Source organism: Bos mutus, chromosome 23 (assembly GCF_027580195.1).
Source record: "Bos mutus isolate GX-2022 chromosome 23, NWIPB_WYAK_1.1, whole genome shotgun sequence".
NCBI classification, from domain to species: Eukaryota; Metazoa; Chordata; class Mammalia; order Artiodactyla; family Bovidae; genus Bos; species Bos mutus.
In genome coordinates, this window is record NC_091639.1 from 46,537,710 (window position 1) to 46,555,421 (window position 17,712).

A 17,712-nucleotide genomic window follows, 5' to 3' on the forward strand; every position below is an offset into this window, starting at 1 on the left:
AGTAGGCTGCAGTCCATGGGGTTGCTAGGAGTAGGACACGACTGAAGCGACTTAGCAGCAGCAGCAGCAGAGATCTCTTTCAAGAAAATTACAGATACCAAGGGAACATTTCATGCAAAGATGGCTCAATAAAGGACAGAAATGGTATGGACCTAACAGAAGCAGAAGATATTAAGAAGACGTGGCAAGAATACACAGAAGAACTATACAAAAAAAAATCTTCACAATCCAGATAATCACGATGGTGTGATTACTCACACTCACCTACAGCCAGACATCCTGGAATGTGAAGTCAAGTGGGCCTTTAGGAAGCATCACTGCGAACAAAGTTGGTGGAGGTGATGGAATTCCAGTTGAGCTATTTCAAATCCTAAAAGATGATGCTGTGAAAGTGCTACACTCAATATGCCAGCAAATATGGAAAATTCAGCAGTGGCCACAGGACTGGAAAAGGTCAGTTTTCATTCTGATCCCCAAGAAAGGCAATGCCAAAGAATGCTCAAACTACCTCACAATTGCACTCATCTCACGCGCTAGTAAAGTAATGCTCAAAATTCTCCAAGCCAGGCTTCAGCAATACGTGAACCGTGAACTTCCAGATGTTCAAGCTGGTTTTAGAAAAGGCAGAGGAACCAGAGATCAAATTGCCAACATCCGCTGGGTGATTGAAAAAGCAAGAGTGTTCCAGAAAAACATCTATTTCTGCTTTATTGACTATGCCAAAGCCAAAGCCTTTGACTGTGTGGATCACAATAACCTGTGGAAAATTCTAAAAGAGATGGGAATACCAGACCACCTGACCTGCCTCTTGAGAAATCTGTATGCAGGTCAGGAAGCAACAGTTAGAACTGGACATGGAACAACAGACTGGTTCCAAATAGGAAAAGGAGTATGTCAAGGCTGTATATTGTCACCCTGTTTATTTAACTTATATGCAGAGTACATCATGAGAAACGCTAGACTGGAAGAAGCACAAGCTGGAATCAAGATTGCTGGGAGAAATATCAATAACCTCAGATATGCAGATGACACCACCCTTATGGCAGAAAGTGAAGAGGAACTAAAAAGCCTCTTGGTCAAAGTGAAAGAGGAGAGTGAAAAAGTTGGCTTAAAGCTCAACATTCAGAAAACTAAGATCATGGCATCTGGTCCCATCACTTCATGGCAAATAGATGGGGAAACAGTGGAAACAGTGGCTGACTTTATTTTTCTGGGCTCCAAAATCACTGTAGATGGTGACTGCAGCCATGAAATTAAAAGACACTCCTTGGAAGGAAAGTTATGACCAACTTAGACAGTATATTAAAAAGTAGAGACATTACTTTGCCAACAAAGGTCCATCTAGTCAAGGCTATGGTTTTTCCAGTAGTCATGTATGGATGTGAGAGTTGGACTATAAAGAAAGCTGAGCGCCGAAGAATTGATGCTTTTGAACTGTGGTGTTGGAGAAGACTCTTGAGAGTCCCTTGGACTGCAAGGAGATCCAACCAGTCCATCCTAAAGGAGATCAGTCCTGGGTGTTCATTGATAGGACTGATGCTGAAGCTGAAACTTCAATGCTTTGGCCACCTGATGGGAAGAGCTGACTCATTTGAAAAAACCCTGATGCTGGGAAAGATTGAAGGCGGGAGAAGGGGACAACAGAGGATGAGATGGTTGGATGGCATCACCGACTCAATGGACATGGGTTTGGGTGGACTCCGGGAGTTGGTGATGGACAGGGAGGCCCAGTGTGCTGCGGTTCATGGGGTTGCAAGGAGTCAGACACCACTGAGCGACTGAACTGAACTGATGGCCCACTGTTGAATCTCCATAGTTGGATTTTCTTTTTAACCACACAACTGGAAAAAAGAAAAGATAAAAATACAAAAACGAAGAGGCACTATTGAGAGAGAGCAGATGGATTGATGCCGCTCACCAGGAGGGGGCGGAGAGGAGCGCAACAGTGGTATTTGGGAAACCTGAGGGCTAGCCTTTGACTGTGTGGATCACAATAAACTGTGGGAAATTCTGAAAGAGATGGGAATACCAGACCACCTCACCTGCCTCTTGAGAAATCTGTATGCAGGTCAGGAAGCAACAGTTAGAACTGGACATGGAACAACAGACTGGTTCCAAATAGGAAAAGGAGTACATCAAGGCTGTATATTGTCACCCTGTTTATTTAACTTATATGCAGAGTACATCATGAGAAATGCTGGGCTGGAGGAAGCACAAGCTGGAATCAAGATTGCCAGGAGAAATATCAATAACCTCAGATATGCAGATGACACCACCCTTATGGCAGAAAGTGAAGAGGAACTAAAAAGCCTCTTGTTGAAAGTGAAAGAGGAGAGTGAAAAAGTTGGCTTAAAGCTCAACATTCAGAAAACTAAGATCATGGCATCTGGTCCCATCACTTCATGGGAATAGATGGGGAAACAGTGGAAACAGTGTCAGACTATTTTTCTGGGCTCCAAAATCACTGTGGATGGTGACTGCAGCCATGAAATTAAAAGAAACTTACTCCTTGGAAGGAAAGTTATGACCAACCTAGATAGCATATTAAAAAGCAGAGACATTACTTTGCCAACAAAGGTCTGTCTAGTCAAGGCTATGGTTTTTCCAGTAGTCATGTATGGATGACTGGACTGTGAGGAGTCCAGTATGGAGAGTACGGAGAGTTGGACTGTGAAGAAAGCTGAGTGCCAAAGAATTGATGCTTTTGAACTGTGGTGTTGGAGAAGACTCTTGAGAGTCCCTTGGACTGCAAGGAGATCCAACCAGTCCATTCTGAAGGACATCAGCCCTGGGATTTCTTTGGAAGGAATGATGCTAAAGCTGAAACTCCAGTACTTTGGCCACCTCATGCGAAGAGTTGACTCATTGGAAAAGATTCTGATGCTGGGAGGGATTGGGGGCAGGAGGAGAAGGGGACGACAGAGGATGAGATGGCTGGATGGCATCACTGACTTGATGGACGTGAGTCTGAGTGAACTCCGGGAGGTGGTGATGGACAGGGAGGCCTGGCGTGCTGCGATTCATGGGGTCGCAAAGAGTTGGACACAACTGAGCGACTGAACTGAACTGAATTGGAGGACTGGGCTGGAGAAAAAAGGTCCAGAGAGATGGATTCATGACCCAGAAAAGAAACCGCACTTTGATTCTCAAGTGGGATGACTGGCTACAAATCCAAGCCATCAGACCACGGGAGGCCTCCTCACTGAGGCCCTGGACAAGCTCCAGGTCTTTCCCAGTGTGATTTCTCAAGAATGGAGGGGACACAGAGCTGCAGGAGCGCTACTTCGGCATCTTCACGGATGGCACCACTGTAAGCCACAGTACTCAGGCCAAGACCGAGAAGTCACCCCAGGCAAACAGAATTCCAAAAGAAGCTCTGAGTGTGTCCTTTAAAATAAATAAAGACATTTATACCTATCTTTCTAGAACAATTTAACGATCATTCTGTTTAGAGGTACACATTTTTCTGGTTAAAGGCAGAGTAATCAACTAGACCATCTCTGAAGACACTGTCTTTTCAGCTCTTTGATCCACCATTGTGCATGAAAACTTTAAAGGCACAAGTGGCTATCTAAAATTTTTCTGGAAAAGGAAGACTAAAGAAAATAATTTAGAAAATAAAAAATAGGGACTTCCCAGGTGGACCAATGGTTAAAAATCTGCCTTGCAACGTGGGGGACAGAGGTCAACCCTGGTTGGAGAACAAAGATCCCACGTGCACCAGAGCAACGAAGCCTGTTCAACACAACTACTGAGCTCAAGTACCTCAACTACTGAGCCCAAGTACCTCAACTATTGAGCCCAAGTACCTCAACTATTGAGCCCAGGTACTTCAACTAGAGGGTTCACGTGCCACAGAGAAAGATCCCACCTGCTGCAACTAAGCCAGAATAATACATAAATATTTTTTAAATAATAATAAAAATTTTCTAATTTTTAAAATTTCTATAAGCTCTCTTTGCCTGGAACTTAAACAATTTAAACTTTTTAAGACAAGGGATGATGCTGAGTACAAGATGAACAGAATGGCAACAGGCCTTGCTGCCATCAAAATACTGATGTCGAAAAGAATCATCGGTTAGAAGAATGTGCTTATTTTTCCCCAAGCAGAGCACATCAATCCCTTCGCCAAGCTCATCTTGGTTTCATGAGCTGCTTGAGAAATTAAACTTTATCTGTATCCGCACCATTCATTTATATAGACCACCTACCCTGCAAGCTCCTGGGGACCAATTATTCTTACACCTACTAACAGTAAACTTATAATAAATGAAATCTCTGGTAGAGTCGTATAATGGGTAGCAATGAGCAAAGACTCAGTAAGCTGAATGGATATTAGTCCACAAATTCCTTCTGAAGCAGTCAGCAGAAGAAATTTGACTTTATTCATTTAATGCATTCTCCAGAACCCCAAAGAGGAAAAGGAAACAAACATTTCCTCTAGGAGCTCTGTGTCTGCCAATTAATTAAGCCAGAGGAAGGTGTGAGCTGTAAGTAAGCCTTCCCCACAAAGGGCAGTGTCCTGAGGTTATGCAAATAAAGCTACAGGGGGCTCCACACAGGGAAAGGAGAGGAAAAGGCAAGACCACCTTAGTCCCCAAGCAGGAAAGGGAGAGAGAAACATCCTACATTCTCAGCGAGATCACAGAGGTCTGGTTAGTCTTTGCTACACGGCAGCGAGCTCCCAATTACAAAGATAACCTGAAATCCTGTTAATATTAACTTAAAATAAAAACTATGCAATGTTCCAAAATACCTTGCCCCCTTAAAATGACCTAAGCTGCAAAGAAAAAAACAGAAAATTTCCCCAAGACTTGAAAACAAAATCCAACAAGAAAAGGAAAAAGAGAGTGAGGTCAAGGAAGTGTTCTGGTAGGAGAAAGGACCGGGCTGGGAGGGGAAATCCGCCTGCCTGGGAAATCCTTTCCCGGTTCTACCTGAGACACCTTTTCTGGGCCAAGTACACACATCCTTCAGTGAAAGTCAAGAGCCCTGGACCCACCTCTGCCTAAGGCATTTGTAATTTTTTTCCTTTCCTTCTTTTTTTTTTTTTGGTATATTCAAGGGTTTGTTTTCCTGTGGTCACTGAAAACAAAAGACGTATTCAGATATGTGTGCTGTTTTAAACTGCATTTTCCCTGCCCCTGCTCCCCACCTCTGCTAACCACCTCTCTGCTCTCTGCATCTATAATTCTGAGGAAGGTGTTGAAGTTAAAGGAACCTCCACCCTCTTCCCGACCTCTTGGCTATGGAGGACCCCCCAACTCAGACCTCAGCTCTCTTTTCCATCAGTATTCACTTCCTGGGCCATCCTATCCAGTCTCATGGCTTTGATAGCATCCATGTATTGATAGTAATGACTCCATGAAGTCCAAACCCTAGGAAGTCTAGCAGATATTTCAGACTTAATATATCCAAACTGGAAATTTGATTTCTACCCCTCAACCCAAAACAGCTTCTTCCCTAGTATTCGCCTTTCAGAAATCAAGACCACCAGTCATCTGTGCTAAGCCTGCCTGTCCTCCAACCTCAGTCAAGTACCAAGCTAAAAACATGGAAACAACCCAAGTGTCCATCAACAGATGACAAAGAAGAAGTGGTACATATATACAATGGAATACTACTCAGTCATAAAAAAGAATGAAATAACGCCATTTGCAGTAACATGAATGGACCCAGAGATGATCATACTAAGTAAAGTAACTAAGAAAGAGAAAGACAAATATCATGATATCACCTATATGTGGAATCTAAAATATGACACAATATGACAGGAATGAACTTGTCTACAAAACAGAAGCCAAGACTCAGACTCACAGACATAAAGAATAGACTTGTGGCTGCCAAACAGGATGGGGTGGTGGAGAGGTGGACTAGGAGTCTGGGATTAGCAGACGCACACTATTACATACAGGATGGACAGACAACAAGGCCCTGTAACACTGGGAACCATATTCAACATGCTGGGATGAACCAAATGAAAAAGGTATGAAAAGAATACATACGCGTAAATGTACGTATATGTACAAATGAACAAATGATTCATGGATGTTGGCCACTTATCTCTGGTTCCTCTGCCTTTTCTAAATCCAGCTTGAACATCTGGAAGGTCATGGTTCATGTACTGTTGAAGCCTGGCTTGGAGAATTTTGAGCATCGCTTTGCTAGCATGTGAGATGAGGGCAATTTTATGGTAGTTTGAGCATTCTTTGGCATTGCCTTTCTTTGGGATCAGAATGAAAACTGACCTTTTCCAGTCGTGTGGCCACCACTGAGTTTTCCAAATTTGCTGGCATATTGAGTGCAGCACTTTTACAGCATCATCTTTTAGGATTTGAAATAGCTCAACTGGAATTCTATCACCTCCACTAGCTTTGTTCGTAGTGATGCTTCCTAAGGCCCACTTGACTTCACATTCCAGGATGTCTGGCTCTAGGTGAGTGATCACACCATCATGGTTATCTGGGTCGTGAAGATCTTTTTGTATAGTTCTTCTGTGTATTCTTGCCATGTCTTCTTAATATCTTCTGCTTTTGTTAGGTCCATACCATTCCTGTCCTTTATTGTGCCCATATTTATGTGAAATGTTCCTTTGGTATCTCTAATTTTCTTGAAGAGACCTCTAGTCTTTTCTATTCTATTGTTTTCCTCTATTTCTTTGCACTGACCACTAAGGAAGGCTTTCTTATCTGTCCTTGCTATTCTATGGAACTCTGCATTCAAATGGGTGCATCTTTCCTTTTCTCCTTGCCTTTAGGTGCTCTTCTTTTCACAGCTATTTGTAAGACCCTTTCCAAAAGCCATTTTGTCTTTTTGCATTTCTTTTTCTTGGGGATGGTCTTGACCACTGCCTCTTGTACAATGTCACAAACCTCTGTCCATAGTTCTTCAGGTACTCTATCTATCAGATCTATCCCCTTGAGTTTGGCCTGAGGTCAAACAACAGGGAGGGAACACAGCCCAGCCAATCTCAGAAAATTAGATTAAAGATTTACTGAGCATGGCCCCAACCATCATACCAAGACCCAGTTTCCCTCACAGTCAGTTTCTCTCATCAGGAAGCTTCCATAAGCCTCTTATGCTTATCCCTCAGAGGGCAGAGAGAATGAAAACCACAATCACAGAAAATTAATCAAACTGATCACATGGACCACAGCCTTGTCTAACTCAATGAAACTATGAATCATGTCATGTAGGGCCCCAAGATGAACGGGTCACGGTGGAGAGTTCTGACAAAATGTGGTCCACTGGAGAAGGGAATGGCAAACCACTTCAGTATTCTTGCTTTGAGAACCCCATGAACGGTATGAAAAGGCAAAAAGATAGGACACTGAAAGATGAACTCCCCAGGTCTGTAGGTGCCCAATATGCTACTGGAGATCAGTGGAGAAATAACTCCAGAAAGAATGAAGAGACGGAGCCAAAGCAAAACAAAACCCAGTTGTGGATATGCCTGGTGAAGGAAGTAAAGTCCGATGCTGTAAAGAGCAATATTGCATAGGAACCTGGAATGTTAGGTCCATGAATCAAAGTAAATTGGAAGTGGTCAAACAGGAGATGGTAAGAGTGAACATCAACATTCTAGGAATCAGTGAACTAAAATGGACTGGAATGGCTGAATTTAACTCAGATGACCATTTTATCACTACTGTGGGCAAGAATCCCTTAGAAAAAATGGAATAGCCCTCATAGTCAAATGCAGTACTTGGGTCCGAAATGCAGTACTTGAGTCTGAAATGCAGTACTTGGGTGCAATCTCAAAAACGACAGAATGGTCTCTGTTCGTTTCCGAGGCAAACCATTCACTATCACAGTAATCCAAGTCTATGCCCCAACCAGTAATGCTGAAGAAGCTGAAATTGAATGGTTCTATGAAGACCTACAAGATCTTCTAGAACTAACACCCAAAAAAGATGTCCTTTTCATCACAGGGGGCTGGAATGCAAACGTAGGAAGTCAAGAAATACATGGAGTAACAGACAAGTTAGGCCTTGGAGTACAGAATGAAGCAGGGCAAAGGCTAACAGAGTTTTGTTAAGAAAATGCACTAGTCATAGCAAACACTGTCTTCTAACAACACAAGAGAAGACTCTACACATGGACACCACTAGATGGTCAACACTGAAATTGGATTGATTATATTTTTTGCAGCCACAGATGGAGAAGCTCTATACAGTCAGCAAAACAAGACCAGGAGCTGAGTGTGACTCAGATCATGAACTCCTTATTGCCAAATTCAGACTTAAATTGAAGAAAGTAGGGAACACCACTAGACCATTCAGGTATGACCGAAATCAAATCCCTATGATTATACAGTGAAAGTGACAAATAGATCAAGGGATTACATCTGATAGACAGAGTGCCTGAAGAACTATAGATGGAGGTTCATGACATTGTACAGGAGGCAGGGATCAAGACCATCCCCAAGGAAAAGAAATACAAAAAGACAAAATGGTTGTCTGGAGGCTTTACAAATAGCTGAGAAAAGAAGAGAAGTGAAAGGCAAATGAGAAAAGGAAAGATATACCCATTTCAATGCAGAGTTCCAAAAAATAGCAAGGAAAGATAAGAAAGCCTTCCTCAGTGATCAATGCCAAGAAATAGAGGAAAATAATAGAATGGGGAAGACAACAGATCTCTTCAAGAAAATTAGAGATACCAAGGGAACATTTCATGCAAAGATGGGCTTGATAAAGGACAGAAATGGTATGGACCTAACAAAAGCAGAAGATATTAAGAAGAGGTGGCAAGAATACACAGAAGAACTGCACAAAAAAGATCTTCATGACACAGATAACCACAATGGTGTGATCACTCACCTAGAGCCAGACATCCTGGAATGTGAAGTCAAGTGGGCCTTAGGAAGCATCACTGCGAACAAAGCTAGTGGAGGTGATGGAATTCCAGTTGAGCTATTTCAAATCCTAAAAGATGATGCTGTAAAAGTGCTGCACTCAATATGCCAGCAAATTTGGAAAACTCAGAGGTGGCCACAGGACTGGAAAGGTCAGTTTTAATTCCAGTCCCAAAGAAAGGCAATGCCAAAGAATGTTTAAACTACTGCACAATTGCACTCATCTCACACGCTAGTAAAGTAATGCTCAAAATTCTCCAAGCCAGGCTTCAATAGTACATGAACCATGACCTTCCAGATGTTCAAGCTGGATTTAGAAAAGGCAGAGGAACAAGAGATCAAATTGCCAACATCTGGTGAGTCATAGAAAAAACATGAGAGTTCCACAAAAACATCTATTTCTGCTTTATTGACTACGCCAAAGCCTTTGACTGTGTGGATCACAACAAACTGTGGAAAATTCTTCAAGAGATGGGAATACCAAACCACCTGACCTGCCTCCTGAGAAATCTGTATGCAAGTCAAGAACAGAACTGTATATGGAACAACAGACTGGTTCCAAATCGGGAAAAGAGTATGTCAAGGCTCTTTACTGTCACCCTGCTTATTTAGCTTGTATGCAGAGTACATCATGAGAAACGCTGGGCTGGAGGAAGCACAAGCTGGAATCAAGATTGCCAGGAGAAATATCAATAACTTCAGATATGCAGATGACACCACCCTTATGGCAGAAAGTGAAGAACTAAAGAGCTTCTTGATGAAAGTGAAAGAGGAGAGTGAAAAAGTTGGCTTAAGCTCATCATTCAGAAAACGAAGATCATGGGATCTGGTCCCATCACTTCATGACAAATAGATGGAGAAACAATGGAAACAGTGACAGACTTTATTTTGGGGGGCTCCAAAATCACTGCAGATGGTGATTGCGGCCATGAAATTAAAAGACGCTTGCTCCTTCAAAGAAAACCTATGACAAACCTAGATAGCATATTAAAAAGCAGAGACATTACTCTGCCAACAAAGGTCCATCTAGTCAAAGTTATGGTTTTTTCAGTAGTCATGTATGGATGTGAGAGTTGGAGTATAAAGATAGCTGAGCCCCGAAGAATTGATGCTTTTGAACTATGGTGTTGGAGAAGACTCTTGAGAGTCCCTTGGACTGCAAGGAAATCCAACCAGTCCATCCTAAAGAAAATCAGTCTTGAATATTCATTGGAAGGACTGATGCTGCAGCTAAAACTTCAAAACTTTGGCCATCTGATGTGAAGAACTGACTCACTGGAAAAGACCCTGATGCTGGGAATGATTGAAGGCGGGAGGAGAAGGGGATCACAGAGCATGAGATGGTTGGATGGCATCACCGACTCAATGGACATGAGTTTGAGTAAACTCCAGTATTTGGTGATGGACAGGGAGGCCTGGCAGTCCATGGGGTTGCAAAGAGTCGGACAGGACAGGACTGAGCAACTGAACTGAACTGAACTAAACTGAATTAAGATACTGGTGACCTGCTTCAAAAGATCCCATGCACGCACTGCTGCACTCAGTGCCCTGACCCTGCAGCAGACCACCTCCAACCCACGCCTCCGCCGGAGACTCCTGTGCACTCACAGGCAAGTCTGGGTCAGTCTCCTGTTGGGTTAGTGCTCCTTTCTCCTGGGTCCTGGTGCGCACAAGGTTTTGTTTGTGCCCTCCAAGAGTCTGTGTCCCCAGTCCTGCGTATGTTCTGGCATACATTTGAATCACCTTACTGTACAGCAGAAATTAACACAACACTGAATCAACGGTACTTCAATAAACTTTTTTTAAAAGTACCAAGCTTGATTATCCAGTTACTCAGGGCAGGGGCCCCAGAGTGAAGGACAGAAGCCTTGGTTTTGCCAGCAGGGGGAGTGGGTGACCGCTTGGCTGGTGCCTGGAGGTGCTGGTGGTTTTTACTCAAAGTCCTTCACCGCCACTAAAAAAGATTCAGAGGCTCTGGGTCAAGGAAATGCCCACGATGAGGTTGAAACGTGCACAGAACTGGGATCCGTAAGCATAACAGGGTCAGAGTCAGGGCACCTGGTTATCTGCCGGTGCTCTCAAGTTCTGATCCCCTCTGTGTGTTCTATGTTAAGAGGCTCATGTGAGGGCAGAAACACTCCTGCTGCCTCCCCAGTCCTCTGCCCCAGAAGGCCAAGCTCACCGAGAAGCGTGGCCAGAAGGAGGTTCAGGGCTTCTCTGTGCTGCTCAGTGCCATTTAAAAATGGGTACTGATGGATGCAAAAGTTGAAAAACATCTACACATGTAGGAAAACTGAGACTTTACGTGATGAAACTATGATCCATCCGTGAGGATGAACTTCTAGCCCCAGAAATGGGATCGTCTGAACCTCTGTATTCCACGTGCTCTGGTAGGAACTCCTGGGCTTACGTCTTCATTCTGTCATCCCCCAGCTGAGTGACCTTGACAAGCTTCCTCTTCTGGAAAGTGAGCACCTGCGCCAGAGAACGACTGGGAAGGTAAAAGGCAGAAAGCAGGGACGCACAGAGCCGCGTGCTTACGGGGGTGCGAGGGAGCGAGTGTGCGGTGACGCGGCACCCACCCCGGGGATGGTGGGATGGGGACGTTTCGGCTCTAGGAGTCAGACCCCAAAAAGCTCTGCAAAGTCAAAATACTAGAGAAGCAAGGGAGATCTGGATCTAGTTATCTTTTCTGCTTCAAGATGGTAAAAATTCCTAAATGTTCCAGAGACATGTCTTCTTTTACAGGATAAGTCCGAAGACCCAAGAGAGAACATCAGGATGGATGTTTGCCTTACTCACTCTTAGAATCATCTCATTTCCCCAAAAGAGCAGGGAAAGAAAATCACATTATTAACTTCATTTATATTAGTGATCTCTATTACAAATTCTCAGAGCCACACTGGAGTATAAAAGCTACACACAGAACAAGTAAACAGGTCGGAGCCGCTAAGACGCTGAAACATAATGCACTGCCCGAGGCTCGGGCGCTTCCTGGCTGAAACTGCACCGTCACGTTTCTGAGTCACCTCCTCACAGCGAGATCCGGTGTCAGTCCAGCAGACTCCTGGGCCTTTTGCTCACTCAGACTACCGCCAGAAAGGCCTGCAGTGCTTCCTGTAAAGTCATTCACACAATCCCGAGTCAGCACAGCTGATGTACTTTATTCCACCTCCAGGCCCCCATGAGAGCTGCCCTCGGGGCACCGCAGTAGCAGGCTCTGGGCTTGGGGAGAGGAGGCAGCACCCAGCGGCCCACGGGCTGGACCCAACCCCACCCGGAGAGGGACCGGAGGCTGGCGCTCACGTCCCGGTACAGCATGCAAAGAAATGCCAGCAAGGCTGTGCTACCAGCTCAGACAACCTCCAGTCTCCAGAACAACCCCGAGGAGACGCACACAGATGGACGAGGTGAGCTTCACCCGCGCAGAGAAAGCTTCTGCAACGTCCTTCTCGTCCTTCTTGCTTGCTCACAACAGGACAGCCCCCACCGCCCCTTCCTGCCCTCCAACCCCACTGCCTCCCAAAGAATCCTGCTGAAGAGGGCAAAGGCCACCCGTAGCGTCCCCACCAGAAGTCACCACCAGATGGAGTCAGAGAGCAACCGGCGAAGCCCACGTTCAGGTCCCAAACACCAGGCACCAGACCCTTGGGACAGCTGCCGACCCAGCCCTGCCCTGCTCCGGTTCAGTTCCTGATGACGGCTCACCTCCTCCAGGGCCTCCATGACACACAGAAGATGCAGTTTAAATGCAGTGGTATCATGGCCCCCTCTCTCTTTCCAGCTTTATCCTGTACATTTCTCATCCCAGACCTGACCTCTGCTGCCTGTCCAATTCCTACGTGTACTTAAGCCCAACTCAGTCCTGTCTCTTGAAGTAGTTGCTCCCTGACCATCCCATTTGGGAGATGAAAAAAAAAAAAAACCCCCTGTTGTCCAGATCCTGTAGGGCGTATGCCGTGTCGTGTGTGCACATCACTCATCCGTTTATTTAAAAAAAAAGCATCAGATGCTGTTTACCAGGAGATATTCTAAATCAGACGACTCAGCCCCTGGGGAAGACAGGTCTGGGAGGAAAGGAAATGAAGGTATCACTATGTTCTGAGTATTGATGCCAAGCAGGCCATCACCTCCACACGTCAGTTCATCCTCACCCATCAGGGAGGCCACCATCGCTATGATGACTCCACAATACGAAAGCTGGGTCTCCAGGAATTGGACAGCTGGGTAAAGATGATCACATGTGTTCTTTGCCCTCCAGGGTCCCTGTCTGCCCCCCACACTGCTCATCCCTGCCCTGCCTTGTCCTCGGGTGCTGAGCTCTGAGATCTGCATCACTCACGCCCCCTGCCCTCTGGCATCCTGCTGGGTCGGGTCATGGAAAAGCGGCGCACCTGCCCCCCCACCCTCGTCCTGACTCAGCAGGCTCTGGCGGGCTGCAGCCCTCAGCCACAGCTCCTGGAAACCAGCCTTCCCACAGGGACCCAGCAAGACGACTGCCTGCTGTCACCCCTGCAGGCCAGGAGTGGTGGGTAAGCGGTAGACAGGCTCCACAGGAAGCTGGCTGCACCATCGCAGCCCTAGTCACACTTCTGGGCAGTCTTTACATGAAACTCTTAGTGTGAAGACTGCTTCCTGCCAGGTCCACGGAGGGGAAGGCAAACATGCATCTGTCTCACTATAGAGCCTGTCTTTCTCACCTGGGTAACTGCTCTGCTCAACATCTGGGCAAAGCACCTCACTCTCATGGGAAGGATCAGAAAAGACTTCCCTGAGCGGGTCGCCTGATGACAAGTCAGTGGTCAAGGTGGACTGGAAATCACCAGGCAAAGAGACAGCAAGGCAAGGTGATCCAGGACAGACTCACCAGGCATGGGGACCACGTCTGACCACCCGCGGCAGTCGGGCACAGGGCTCAGGGGAGAATAAAGGCGCGATGATGCCGACTTACTTCTCCATCCACGTAGGAAAAACGGGAGAGAGAATTAGCTAAATTCAGAGCAGGAAAACCAAGCAGGAGAGCCCTACCTTCAACAAGGCCACATTGCAGAAGATAAGCCCCGCTGCTGTTTAGCATAAGATGCCCCCTAACGCCCAGCCAGACCCTGGTCTCATCTCCCAGCATCACTGAGCTGCCCCGAGCCTGCCGCACCATCGGGCGTCCTGGCTTCTGTGTCTGCCCTCCTCATCAGAGACGCTGCCCTCTGCTTCCCATCTGCTCGACTCCCCTCTCAGGACATCTCAGGCGTCTGCTTCTCTGCACACACGGCTGGATCTGCACAACGTTCCCTCGTGCCGGTGCATAGTCCACAGCAGCACTTCGCTAACTCGGACCCACCCTGCTTACTTATGCGCATCTGTCCACCGATGGGGCCAGGAGACCCAGGAAGCAGGAGGCCAGCAGCTTGCAGAGAGGTGCTGGGGCTCCGGAGCCCGTGGCCCAGACCCAATCCCTGGCACTGTCCCAGCCCCTGGGTGAACTCAGGCAAGTTATGACCCTCTCTGGGGCTCTATTTCATCATCCAGAAAATGGGGATAACACCAGCCTCCACCTCAAAGGCTTGTTAAGTGAGTCACGTAGAACAATGCCTGGGCCACAAAGAAGCCGTCAGTAATGTCAGTTGTTAACATATGTCTGTGTATCCCTTATTTCCTGTGTAGAAAAGTTTTTGTTGAATGGATGAATTTTCCCACTATTTCATTTTGCTCCATGTAGACACCAAATTCTGCTTAGCCTTTGCTTTATATAAGCATGAAAGGAAGACTCTCTAAATATGTGTTTATCTTACAGGTGGTTAAATGGGACCTTTTCTGTAAAGGAATTCAGCTTCTTGCCACTGTTTCTGGCCTGGGAGCAAACTCCACCTACATTTGCTACACAGTCACCCCACTGAAAACAGCAGGGCTGTTTTCACAACTCACAGGGACATATCATCACATCAACTCTTGCCGGCTCCCCTCGGGTGACCAGAGTCACGACCATGGGCCCCCACGACACAGAAGTGACCCACAGGAAAACTTGTCTCAACGCTGAAGCAATGCAAGGTTAGTGAAGTCATGAAATACTCTCTACAAGTTTTTTAAAATGTCAGCTTCTAAGCCCCAAAGTCTTAACTGTTACAAGCCTGGCAACACATCCCTTGGTGAGAGCCCCAACCGACACAGAAAATCAGAGCACATGTAATAGTGTGCTCAGGAGGTGAGGAGGGGAGACCGGCTTCCAGGTGCGCCCCACACTTCCCAGGTAACTGTCCAGGTGACTTCCCAGCTAACTGTCCAGGTGACTTCCCAGCCAACTGTCCAGTCTGGCTGACAGAGACCGAGGGTACTCCCTAGAAAAGGAGAGCATGGTCCCGTGGGAGCAAAAGCAAGCCCATCCCAGAGGACGCAGCACCCCAGCATCGCCCTAACAGGAGCTGCAGAGGAGGGGTCAGCCCTCCGCCCAGGCCTCCCAACTCCAATGCCGCTTTGTGGAGGCCCCTGGTCCCTGGCCCAGCTCTCACCACGGCCAGGCCTCGGCGGGGGAACCCTGTGGCCCCATCCGGCCTGTGGACCCCGCACTCAGGGTCAGGATTCCCGTTTTCAGTCTCCCCTCCCGCCAGCGACCAGGACTTCCTGGGAAACCACACTCCACACTGACACAGCGGAGCTCAGTGCCACTGGCCGGGACGATCAGAGACTCACTGAGCACTTCAGGTCGACCTGACCATTTCTGAGGACTGAGATGGACCGCTCCAGGCGACACCGCACCTAACACTCCCGGCACGCCCGCCCCCACTCACCGGTCTGCGGGCAGCGGCGCTCTGCACGCTCTGGTAGAACTCCGGCGGGACGCGCGCGCCCCTGCGGAGCCGCCGCCGCCTCACTGCGCCGTCCTGCTCGCTCTGCACCGGGACCTCCGCGGCGGGCTTCACGTCCTCCAGCCGGGCGGCCGCGGCGGCGCGTCTGCGGAGGTGTCGGGGGCTGGATCGGAATCCCTGCGCAGGAGACACAAGCGGACACATGCAGGTTGGTGCCGGTGAGCTGCGCTGTTCCCTGCGGCTCGCGGTGCAGGCGGCGCCAAAGCCACCAGCCCCGCGGGGGCCCTCTGCCCACCCACAGGAAGCCCGACGCGGGGCAAGACCCAGGTTCCCGGTCCAGAGTTATTCTACACTGAGAAACGCTTTTAATAAACAACAGAGTCCTACCGTATAAAGCGCAGGGAACCATACTCAATATCCTGTGATAAACCGTCATGGAAGAGAATATGAAAAAGAATAGATGTGTGTACAACTGAGTCACTTTGCTGTACAGCAGAAATTAATACATTATAATCGACTACACTTCAATACATTTTTTTAAAAAAAGAGAACTGTTTTTAACCCAGAAATGCCAGTTTTTTAAAAAAAAGAGTAGGCAGACACACTGCTTTACTTCTGTGTACACAAAGTGTGAAGAAGGGGGCTCCGTGATGATGGGGAGGGTTGGGACCCAGTAGTACCCCGGAGAAAGGGCCCTCTGCCTCCCTTCAGGAAGGAAGGCCAGGAATGCAAGGCATCACCAAGCAACACCTTAAAGTGAAGACCTAAAACTAACTGGACGAAGGACGGTGTAGTGTGGCTTTGGAGGTCAGATGCGCCAGGGTCCAAACGCTGCTCATTATAGCTACACGTTTATTAAATATTAATGACCTAACTTTTCTAGTCTAACAAATGGATAACATTCTCAAAGGTTTTTATTTTACCCTTTATTTTACTACATGCATAGAATTTTATTATTTTTTCTAATTAACTTTTATTGAAGTGTATAGTTGCTTTATCGGAGAAGGCAATGGCACCCCACTCCAGCACTCTTGCCTGGAAAATCCCATGGACAGAGGAGCCTGGTGGGCCATAGTCCATGGGGTCGCTAAGAGTCGGACACGACTGATCGACTTCACTTTCACTTTTCACTTTCATGCATTCGAGAAGGAAATGGCAACCCACTCCAGTATTCTTGCCTGGAGAATCCCAGGGACAGGGGAGCCTCGTGGGCTGCCGTCTATGGGGTCACACAGAGTCAGACACGACTGAAGAGACTTAGCAGCAGCAGCAGCATAGTTGCTTTATAATGTTATTTTCTGCAGTACAGCAAAGTGAATCAGCCCTATGTATACATATATCCCCTCTTTTTAAATTTCTTTCCCATTTAGGTCACCACAGAACACTGAGTAGAGTTCCCTGTGCTATATACTCTGTTCCCATTACTTATCTATTTTACACACAGTATCAATAGCCTATACGTATCCATCTCAATCTCCCAATTACCCCCACCCTCCTTTCCTCCCTTGGTATCCATACATTTTTTTCTCTACTCTGTGTCTGTTTCTGCTTTCTCTCACAGGGTTTTTTAGAAGGTAACAGATGTTAAAGGGCTTCCCTGGTGGCTCAGCTGGTAAAGAATCTGCCTGCAATGCGGGAGCCCTGGGTTCGATCCTTGGGTCGAGAAGATCCCCTGGAGAAGGGAAAGGCTCCCCACTCCAGTATTCTGGCCTGGAGAATTCCATGGACTGTATAGTCAATGGGGTTGCAAAGAGTTGGACGCGATTGTGCGACTTTCACTTCAATTTCAATGGATGTTAAAATTCTAAGCACAGCATCTGGCAAACGGCAGGCGCTGAACAAAAGGTTAATTTCCCTTCTCTTTTAAAGTAAGGTAAGGACAACTCGCTGGACAAGGAAACAAGCTCTGTTGTGCATCTGGGAATGTGCATCTGGTTTTGGAAAACACCACAGAATTCCATAAAATGATGCCTATCCACGGCCGGTGCTTTGCGGCAGAGCAGAAGCCAGCCACAGAGTTCACGAGCAGACTGGGATGGGTGACGGGGGGCAGCAGAG

General features: G+C 46.9%; 1 protein-coding gene across 13 annotated transcripts in view; it reads right to left on the reverse strand.

The window, feature by feature from the left end:
• Nucleotides 1-17,712, reverse strand: part of DST (dystonin) — a 516,386-nt gene that overhangs the window by 444,560 nt on the left and 54,114 nt on the right. For all 13 annotated transcript variants that reach the window (XM_070361385.1, XM_070361379.1, XM_070361397.1 and 10 more), the window contains exon 3: nt 15,637-15,831. In XM_070361385.1, coding sequence (XP_070217486.1) covers nt 15,637-15,831 — 195 coding nt within the window. The remainder of the gene's footprint in view (nt 1-15,636; nt 15,832-17,712) is intronic.